Source organism: Puntigrus tetrazona, chromosome 7 (genome assembly GCF_018831695.1).
Source record: "Puntigrus tetrazona isolate hp1 chromosome 7, ASM1883169v1, whole genome shotgun sequence".
In the NCBI taxonomy this organism is placed as follows: Eukaryota; Metazoa; Chordata; class Actinopteri; order Cypriniformes; family Cyprinidae; genus Puntigrus; species Puntigrus tetrazona.
The window spans coordinates 27,675,477-27,686,259 of record NC_056705.1 but is presented as its reverse complement, the minus strand read 5'-3'; the positions used below and the strand labels follow the sequence as shown (position 1 = coordinate 27,686,259).

General features: G+C 38.3%; 1 protein-coding gene across 1 annotated transcript; it reads right to left on the bottom strand.

Moving 5' to 3' along the window:
- Nucleotides 1-930: 930 nt before the first annotated feature.
- pamr1a (peptidase domain containing associated with muscle regeneration 1a) lies at nucleotides 931-8,146 on the bottom strand. Its single transcript, XM_043245534.1, has 11 exons — nucleotides 7,889-8,146; nucleotides 6,107-6,283; nucleotides 5,786-5,911; nucleotides 5,555-5,669; nucleotides 5,213-5,430; nucleotides 4,635-4,826; nucleotides 4,178-4,369; nucleotides 4,026-4,092; nucleotides 3,728-3,957; nucleotides 2,609-2,976; nucleotides 931-2,247 (listed from the first exon to the last, which is right to left on the bottom strand). The coding sequence occupies exons 1-11, from the start codon at nucleotides 8,022-8,024 to the stop codon at nucleotides 1,669-1,671; spliced, it is 2,400 nt and encodes a 799-aa protein (XP_043101469.1). The 5' UTR covers nucleotides 8,025-8,146; the 3' UTR covers nucleotides 931-1,668.
- Nucleotides 8,147-10,783: the final 2,637 nt, after the last annotated feature.

Below are 10,783 nucleotides of genomic sequence, written 5' to 3'. Positions count from 1 at the left end.
GCACGGAAAACAGAGAACAATCTCCAGGAATATCCAATATCATGATTCACACTTATCTAGCATGACATTTTTTATTTAGGTTTACATATTACAAATATTACATATTACAAAAACATAATAATAAAAAAGCGTCATACTAATAGTGCATATTACACTGATCATTCTGTCTTTATCTGCATTATCTATATTATGTATCTGTCTTTATCTATAACACACACACACACACACACAAACACACAAATAATGTATTATGTATATGCTAATACTTTTTTTTTAGCAAGGGTGTATTAAATTGCTCACATGTGACAATAAAATCATTTTAATGTTACAAAATATTATTACAATATAATTCAAATAAATGGTGTTCTATTCAATAAACCTACTAATTAAAGAATCCTCACAATAATGTCATCAAAAATGAAACGGTTCCCAATAATAACAGCACAAAATGTTTCTTGAGCACCGAATCAGCATGATTCCTCCAACACATTCCTCCAGTCTTCAGATCCTTCACACATCATAGGACTGCTTAAAATGAAGCTTTGCCATTCAAACGAGAATAACAGAGAGCAGATATTTTAAATTGTAATAATATTTCACCACATCATTTTATTTTAAATCAAACACATTTTTCAGTGAGAATATGTGAACAAACCTCAAAACTTTGAATGGTTCTGTATGTATGATGTGCATAAAACTAAGGATTTTGATAGATTTGAGAAACGCAAACAATTAATTAAAAAAATTAAAATATCACCAGTGGTCAATATTAGTTAGGTAGCTGGTTTGATCCCAGTAAGGAATCAGCCATTGTGAACTAGTGTGTCCTCGAGGAGGCCATCCTCGTAAGTGTACTATAATATTTGGATAAAGTGAATAAAATGACTACAAAAATAAGAAACATTTGTTCATAGAAACACTAAATTCGTATTTTTTCCCCCAGAATTTCATTTATTTAAAAGACTTTTGAAAAATAAATACACTGTCCTGGTTTTAGTTGCCATGGACTGCATACATATCGATGGTGTAAAAAGTATGAGCAAATCGGATTGTGAAACATCTCGAAGACAGAGCAAAGACAAGCTAAGGCCTGCAAACCAAGTGACTAAATTCAGATGGAACGCTTCCTGTTCATTTTACCATGCAAAAACATATCCTCATACACACGCAAGGCCATAAACTAGTTGGGAAATCTCAAGTTTCAGACTTTCTCTCATCAATTAACATCACATTTTTTGAATACGAAACTATTTGATTGAATACGAAAAAAGAGAAGTTCTCTGTCAAATAAGTAAGTAATCTGAAAGGACAATGCAACGTGCATCATCTCCATTTTTTATGATTTGCAACATGGAAAATGCAGTAATACTTTAATTTAGGGACCAATTCTCACCACTAACTAAATGATCATTATTATAGCTATTATTGACATATTGACTGTACTTATAAAGCACATATGGCCCGTGTTCTACATCCCTAATCCAATCCAATACCTAAACTTAACAACTACCTTACTAACTATTAATAATTAATAAGCAGCGAATCAGGAGTTCATTGAGGCAAAAGTCATAGTTAACGGTTTGTTAATGTGAGAATCGGACCTTAAAATAAAGTATGACTGTAAAAGCTATACAGACAATCATGCTATATAATATTTCATCTAAAGCTCTATGTAATGTTCTTTTCGACCCAATTCTTAAAGTTCGCTACCCGTGTGTAGATAGTGTACAAATCTGGATTACAGCCCCGCAGATCATATCCGAGGCTCACTAGCCCCAGCAGTTCCCAAGCATGATGAGAATCAGCATCTTCTGATCTGCTGGGGGGGGGAGGCTCCAGCCCTAAAGCGGGTTGGAAATCGGCAGAGAGTGAAAGAATAATTCCTCCGGTTTCAGAAGGGCAGATCATGGACGGGCTGAGCGCGTGTTGGCGTCCACACAGCATGTTGTCAGTCATACTGATCGGCGCGCCGTGTTTGCTGAATTGCCTTTCGCATTTCACCACATCGGCTAATTCTACCAGTCCGGTCCGGACGGCCTCGGAGTCTGTGTGCGCCCCGTGCTGGCCTGCTACGGGCCAGCCGGTGAGGAAGGCCTGCTTTGCAGTGACCTCTCCACCCTGCAGACGCGGCAGGCACACAGGGGACACATACTCACTGATTCGAGCTTTGTCCGCCAGCTTCAGTAGGGCCAGGTCGGAGTCTAAGATGTGCGGATCGTAGTTCGGGTGGATCGAGATCTGAGCGATCTGTGTGGGAGCAGAGATGATGAAAGACTTGAACTGAAAGAGGCTGGTCGCTCTGAGAAGCGAATAATCCTACAGACTACCTGGCAAAGCCTAATCATAGATTATCGATAAGAATGTGCCTTGAGTTTTAATGCGTATATTTAGTCTGCAGTATCTTCAGTATGGCTTTGGGCTTTCCAAGAACTTTTGAAGACATAAAATATGATACTGTTGTTTGCTTTATGGAAAGGTCTCATTCTGTTAATGGCAGGAGCTATTTAGTGTTTTAAGAATTATTACATGCAATTTATATGCAACTCACAAATGGAGCATGAAATGCATTGGTAATTTAGAGGAACATCTGTAGAGGAACAGCTCTTACCTGTATGTGTTGTAGTCTCTTGTTCTCTCTAAGGTCAGTGAGGTAATGTTTCCCCAGCACTACATTTAGATCATCAGTACTGAGCGCTTCAGTCTGTCCAGGCTCCGTCACACAATGAGCAGCCACCACGACCCAGTGCTGGTTGACCAGAGCCCCGCTGCAGATCAGCTGCCATCTCTGGTCCTTCTTAACCCATTCTTTTTCTTCCTCGCCCTCCTCTTCTTCATCTATGACAAATGTGTCCCCCCGTCTTTTGGTCCTTGCCATAAGAGGGCTGGCATTGTACAGACGGGTATATATGGCAGCATGCCATGGCCAGTGGACCTCTGTGAAATTCAGGGGACTGGCAGCTGGTAATTTACCGCATACTAGAAGAGAACGAATGCCAGTTCTGTGAGTGAGTGAGTTCTGGCACAAATTTCTAATTATATCAGATTATTAGTGAGTGCTAGATGTGAAATCAAATAAAATCAAATAAAAATTAGGGTTAGCTATTAATGGAATAATGTGCAATTCTGCTTTATCAGAATATTCATCTCTAAGGGTTATTAATGTATTTGTAAACAGGAAAACAGCATCCACAATATGTTTTAAATGTGAAATAAAACAAAAGTAGTAGTAGTAGTAGTAACAATAATAATAATAATAATAATAATAATATAATAATATAATTTTTAATAATAATAATATTTATAATATAATAATTATTTATTTATCTTTTACATATTTGCTGCATTTAACTTTAGAAACTCATATATATACACATGCTGAAAATTTAGAAACTGGTAGTAAATTTCACAAATAATGACACGAATTAACAATTAAATAGCAAGAAAATGTGAAATTCTGAAGCAGAAAGATTGAAATACTGAAATACGATCTTCTAATATACTCTATACTCTATATAATAAACATTGCTTTTATTACTACTATTACATAAAAAGTAAATATTGTAGAACACAATTTTTGTATTTTTGATTATTGGACAAATTGTGTAAATCAGTTTTATCAGCCAGTTGTCAGGGTTACAGTTGTCAGGGTTATTAGTGCATAGAAAATATTTGCAAAAAAGAGAACAAAATCCATAGCGTGCTGTGCATGTGTTAGTGCTTCCCCCACCTGGTAAACAGGAGAAATGGCGACCACTCCATTTTCCAGTCTTCAGGCATGTGCGGCGTGCGCTGCCAGAATGCTTGTAAAGCGCCGAAACACACTCAAATTCTATGGTGGTGTAAACATGGTGGAAAGTTGGTGGCAAATCTCCAAAAACAGAAAAGGCTTTCTCCAGCGCATCTGCTTCAGTCCTTCCCTGACTGGAAGCGGAGTACAGCTTGTGGACTGGACTTTTCCTATCATTACAAGGTATAAAATTAAGATGCAAATTTTATACAGTACGAAAAATGAAAAAAAATTTTACCTGGGAGGAGGTTGATTTTTCAAGACCTTCTGCCGCACGAGTTTAGAAACTCTAGGTTCTTTACAAGCTGTGAAACAGTTTCGATTTTAGTGTTGACAGCATGTTTGCAAAAGGTATTTCATAAAGGCTTTGCATTGAAGTAAAGATGGTACCTCTGACACACAGGGGCTGACTGCCACTCCAGGTCCCGTTCTTCTGGCATGTTCTTTTTGAGTCTCCACTGAGAATGTATGTACCGTTACAGAAGTATTCAACATATTTTATTCTGCCATCAGAGCCTGAAACCTCAGAGTAGTATCCATTGTTGAGTTGCGGTGGAGATGGACAGTCTTTTATGGCCACTTCTGTAATTCAATCAGCACTGGTCACTAAAATTTGCAATGGTTCAACAACAAAACTGATTTCCACACCATTTTTTACATTTAAAATCCATACATTTTAAAATGCTGAAAGATCTCAGTGGAAGCTGATGTTCTGTGAACTCAGGTTTAAAGAAGCATGACTCCCAGGCATTACACGCACACCTGACTTTGATTGTAAGCAGCTTTGTCAGTCTCAAAGGGTGTTATACAAAAAACAGTTGTCATAACAACACGAGTGTCAGCGTACCCTTTATGCACACAGGAGCACTGCCACTCCAAGTTCCATTGGGAAGGCATGCCCGCTGAGACGCTCCCTTGAGCTTGTACGGTTTATAGCACAGATACTGAACTGAGGTGAGGATGTCACCTTCCTTGTACCGCAGGAAGAGGTCTCCGTGGGCAGGCTTCTTGGGGGTTGCACAGAGAGGTGGTGCTTGTCCTTGTGGAAAGCAGTAAAATATTACGATGCAATGTGTAAGCATTAAAAACTAAACCACATTTTAAACGAGCATGAATCCATGAAGCCCGCTCAGCAAGAACAATAAACAGCCAGTAAAGAGGTCCTTAAAATGAGGGAAAACATACACCTAGACTGAGGAAAGGACAGGAGCTATATCCTGCAGTATGTGTAAACAAATTATTCCAATATTTTAATATTTAAAATGTGTGTGATAAAAATGTCATTAAATTATTTTAAATTATAATATAAAAGCTTCAGGATCTGTTAACTGCGTGTGCGTGTGTATAATACGTAACTAACTAATAATAATTTTATTAATTAATTAATAAAATGTAAAAATACAATGATTTATTTTAAATTTGTACCTGAGACTTCCTCGAAAGTTGCAAAAAACCCGTCGTAATTATTATAGCCATCTGACACAAAACGAATATGCAGAGAGTTTCCAGAACTTCTGATTGGTAAAGGGCTTTCATCCCCACAGTATCTGCCAATCACAGGTGACTTCTGACTGTCCCCATCCCGCACCTCGACATAGTCATATTGACAACTATGGTCAGGTTCCAGGCTGATTGTTGAAAACCTGAACACATGTGAATATTGAGAAAAACTGTATTGAGAAAACATATAGTACAAATTTGCAATACAACTGCAACCGTGATTCAGCTGAGAAATGTTTAAATCACAAATCATTCATTAGTCTATACCTGAGTTCCATTGTTGCTCCTTTGCCCACTTGTAGTGTCCATTCACATTTGGCATTGATCGGATAACTTTCTAAAGTCACATGACCATGCGGTCTCTGTATAACTCCTCCACATGCTAAAATCGGTGAAAAGAGGGTGTATGTAAAATGATTGGTATATAATTGACAATAAAAAGCAATAAAGGTAAATGTAATGTATTTAAAGGATTCTATAAAGTAACAGATAACTCACTGAGACAGTCTCCACCGGACCACCCTCGACGACACGACGTGCAGTACCTGCCTCCGATGTAGAAATCATCCTTGGCCTGCCAGGTGCCATTGTTGCAAGTCTTGCAGTTATCAAAAATGCTGCAACCTTATTGGAAATTATATATTTAATACATAAATAAAGTTAATGAAAACAGCAAATAGAAAGCATAAATAAATACTACACAAATGAAGTAGGCTACTGTATGCTGAAGCTCATATATAAAAATAAAAAAACAAATCCATAATATGAAGTTGAAAATGACACTTTAGGTAATCTAAAGTTGAAAAAGTTTCCTCTTACCCTGGTGAAGGATGCAGGGGTCACACTCATCCAAAACGTTTCGACAGCAAGGTACAGCGTAGCCCACTTTCGTTCCCTGAGATGGGCACTTACATGAAATCCGCTCATACTCACAGCAGGTACGGCACATGGCGTTCCACTGTGGGCCGGGACATTTATCCTCCTGCAACCTAAAAACTAAATCAAGCAGACGACAAGTCAGAGACATAATGTCTTGCACGCTTGTCTAGAATTCATGTGACTGACGTTAAGTGAGCAGTCTTCTTCTAATGAAGTGTTTCAGTTGGCATGTTAGAGGTAAAAAGTAAGTCAATTTATCTTCCTATTCAGACAGTGAATAGTCATTACATTTTACAGTCAGTCAGCGAAAGCTAATGCGAGGGTTTGTGAGGCAGAGAAAAATGTTAAGACAAGAAAGACCGCCTTTAGAGAAACAGTTCACCCAAAAAATGAAAATGTGCCGACATTGTACTCGACCTCAGGCCATTGAAGATGTAGATGAGTTTGTTTCTTCATTGGAACAGGTTTTGAAATTTGGCATCACATCATTTGCTCACCAAATGGATCCTCTGCAGTGAATGGGTGCCATCGAAATGAGTCCAAACATTAATAAAAGCGTCACAATAACACACATGACTCTGGTTCATCAATTGTGTTTGTAAACAAATCTGAGATGATCATTTTAAACCTTTAACCTTTCTGTGTCTATAATTCATAATATTGATTTCTCCAGTGAAAAACTCACTTCTGTCTGAATAAGGAGAGAAATATGCTCAGATCAAGCACTGTTTACAAGTGAAAACTAAACAAACATGTTAGTTGATGTGAAAAAGAGCAAGGGATTCACTTCCTCACTGGAGGAAGTCTTATGGGTTATGGATTCAAAATGGTTTAAAGTTTAAACTGTTCAGCTGTTCAGACATTTTGACGGCACCCATTCCTTTCAGAGGTTCAAATGGAAGAAAGCAACACACACACACACACACACACACACACACACACACATATCTTGGGTGGCACGAGTGTAAAGAGATTTTCACCAAATTTGCATTTTGGGTTACCTTTTCGTTAACGCTCTCAACTATGTCTTGGCAGGTTCAAGTCATGCTTTTGTCACAGATCTGATTGCCAGACTTGTAATTACAGTTTGTGGTCTTTCATCGCCCCTCAGACGTTTAAATTTATACAGATAAAAGATGAGTGACTGTGATAATTGTGCAACGTTGCTATAATTATAACACTGCTTCTGTTTTTGAGGGAGCAGGATTCCCGTCTGTGTCTTGCTATCTTTGAGTTTGCAAAAAAAAAAGGTTCCTATAGTCATTTCCTGGCACATTTATTTCAAGTCTGTTTTTCTCATTTGTGAAAAAAAAAATGTCCAAAGAGATTCATGCACATCAAGCACACGTATGTATATATGTTTTGGATTTGTTTTGGAAATTTGGATTATATCAAATTAGCAAGCAACACAAGGACAGCTGATGACTATTTAAACAGATTCACGATTTTCAAGTCATAATGACACTCATATGACAAAAGCCAGCTGAGACTTAAGGAACATTCATCTAAAGCTGTTATTTAAAGCACATTTTAATGGAATGTAACCTGCGGAATAACATTAAGTGGTGTTAAAGGACTAAACACGCAGTCAGATAAACACACTTTCCAGTGGCTGTGGTATTTAAATTACACAGTGCATTTCAACAACAGTGTCTGTGGTAGAAAAACACAGTCATTATTCTTAAAAGCAAACGTTACAGCTTTTTTTTACAAAGCTCTTACCATTGGGCCAAGATGCTCCAAAGCCTAAAAGCTGAAGAAGATAAAGAAAGATATGGAGAGAAACAGCATGGCATCCACACTTAGGGGACATCCATATCCCTGTGCTCACAGCCAGCTGGCCTGAGGGAAAGAGCATTCTTCTGCCAAGACTTCTGTTGTGTCAAATGAGCTCCTGCAACATGAGGCCAGTGATTAGAGCCCCCCAGTCTCTCTGTCTTTCCTCTCCCACTCTCTCAGACAGTTCCTCTTGCTCCGCTCTCTCCCTCAATTTACAGTCTGTTGCAGTTTCACTGCTAAACTGTTGCTGTGACGTAAGTCGTTTGATACAGAGCGAGGGGAAACCTTTAACCCATTCTCTTACCAATGCCATGTTTGTATATTTGTCAGATACAGTTACTAAGTGACTTCTTAATATTCTAAGCGTACTCTGCCAGCAAACCGAATTGTTGTGGCGGCTTGGAACAAAAGTTGCAAATGCAAAAAACTGCACATGTAGTTTCTAGAGAAGTGGAGTGGAGTCTTATGTTGTAATAGCTTAGGTTATAATGTACGCACTGACAATGCATTTTTGCGAGGAAATATAGGCCTATATAAATAAATATATAATAAATTGGCACCATTTGACTGATCAAGCAGATAATAGGATGTGGAAATGTATTCTACAAATGACTGACTTTGAGAGCTCTCTTTCATGGCCTCTCTCTCTAACCCCTCCCCCATCTGTTTCTCCATTCGACTGATACTCTCGGTTTATTTTCTTTACATTGCTTTTAGAAACTCAGCCTTCTGCTAAAACCTTCACTTTCGATATGAGAAAAATGTTTGATTTGAGAATGAATATCCTCTACGGCCGGTGTCACGAAGACAGACGCGAGATGTTTTCTAGCTTGGTAGAACGGTATAGCAGCACAGACTAAAGAGGAAAACATTTCCCCCGTTTGTTTTGAGTTCCCATGGAAACCGAGTTTCCATGTTCTTAACTGTTCCCAAATACACTCATTCTGCCTGAATGAAGAAAACCCCCGGCTCTTGTGACTGTGATGATTAACAAATGTGTCAGACGACACAATGCACGAACACAGTGCGAAAAATGATCCTGCTGCTGAACAACAGTTGATCGTACCCATCAACATTTGTCATAAGACAAGTATAACGATACTTTTGTTCAAAATAGGATCTCTGCCAAAACCCTTAACTGTTTTCCAGTTTATTTTTTTATTACCGCCTGTTTCCACCCTCTCTACGCCATACAGTATTCATTTTCCATATAAACCCTCCAAACAATAAAATCCGTACCCAAATGCATACACCGCATCAGCTCTGCGTGTTCATGATTGTGTGCATATTGAAAACAAATTCTACTTTGTTTATGTCCCCAGAACGTTTAGCAGTTTTACGACTATTGCAGTCAAACATCAACGTGTCCAACAGCAGGCAAACAGCATATGAGTACAATACGCTTACTAAAATGATTCACGTTTTTTGTTTGTTTTGTTTTTTGAGGGGTTGTCAGAGACGTTTTACATGCAACTCTGACATTTAATTTGTTTCAGCTGTGGCAGCTACATACAAACACCATCCCACAGAAAGAGCAGAGTCTCAGAGATATTTTCAAATAAGCATCTCTTTCCAAACGGAGTGTTTATCTTGGACAAATATTACTAAATCACACTGTCAGGTTTAAAGGGACATTTGAACGATTGCTTCGATTATCGCAAACTTTTTACTCCTGTTCAGGGGCAGTCACAATCCATCAGCGTCTAAGCAATATTGGATTACATCCTTGCACAGCTGTATATCTTATGATAGAAGAAGACCGTAATCACTTATTGAAAACCTAGACTTGCCTCTGGATATTTTGAGTTAGAGTCAACTACCAAATAAGAAACATTCAAGAAGCATTGCTGATGGTGTGTTCTACTTAGCATCTCTTGCTCGAGGGCACTCTGAAGGGAAAAGGGCTTCTCTCTAAAATATTCATGGACATTCTGGACAAAGTTCGCTAAAACGTGCATTTGCAAGGAGAAGGAGCACCGAGGGAACAGACACTTCGGTACTTTGCCATTTTGGCACACGCTCTGGCCAGCTCTGCAATTTAGTCACTATACTTTAATGTTGGTCCTTTTTATACCAGCTGCGTAATTAAGATGCATTCACAAACTAAAAGATTAATGAACCATTAAATGCATTTCAATAGAGTGGAATGAAAAATGGAACGAAGTGTCTGCATAATGTGAGTTTTCGTGTACATAAAGTATAAGTAATGGTTTTAATATTTGACAAATTGCTTACAACGTCCCTTGTTATGGAACCTTTGGATGCAAGTAAAACTTTTTTTAGATTAATTGCCAAAATCACCTAAAGTAAAGTTTCTTACTTTGATTATTTGCTTTGCTAAATTACAAGTCTAAGTGATTAATATGATTCTTCTGGTTATGTTTGAGCTGGCACAGTGATGAATCAGCCTGAAGCACACGAACATTCTTTTTAAATATTTTATTAATGTTCATTTTTGAGTTGTTGACATTCAGGTCTCTAACTTTCTTCCACGAACAGCTTGCATCTGGCTCCAAAAGTGGACATTCCACATACGGTAAGCTGCACTGATCTCAATGAAATCCTGCAGCGGGCCAGGCTGCCTCCCCTGCATTTGAAGCTAATGACGTAGAGCTCATCCAACATGAAAAAACATGTTCTCAAAGACCAGCTCACTGTCTCTGCACCAAACCCCTTTCAGACAAATTGTCTAGAATGCAAGAACAACACCTGTAACCCAACCTACCAAAGACAATCCTGGTCTACCCTTATAGTCATAAAACATAACAACAGCTCTATACAGATATGCTTATTTGGTTTTCTAGCAACTTTTCAGTGCACACTTGATATCTAAAGGGC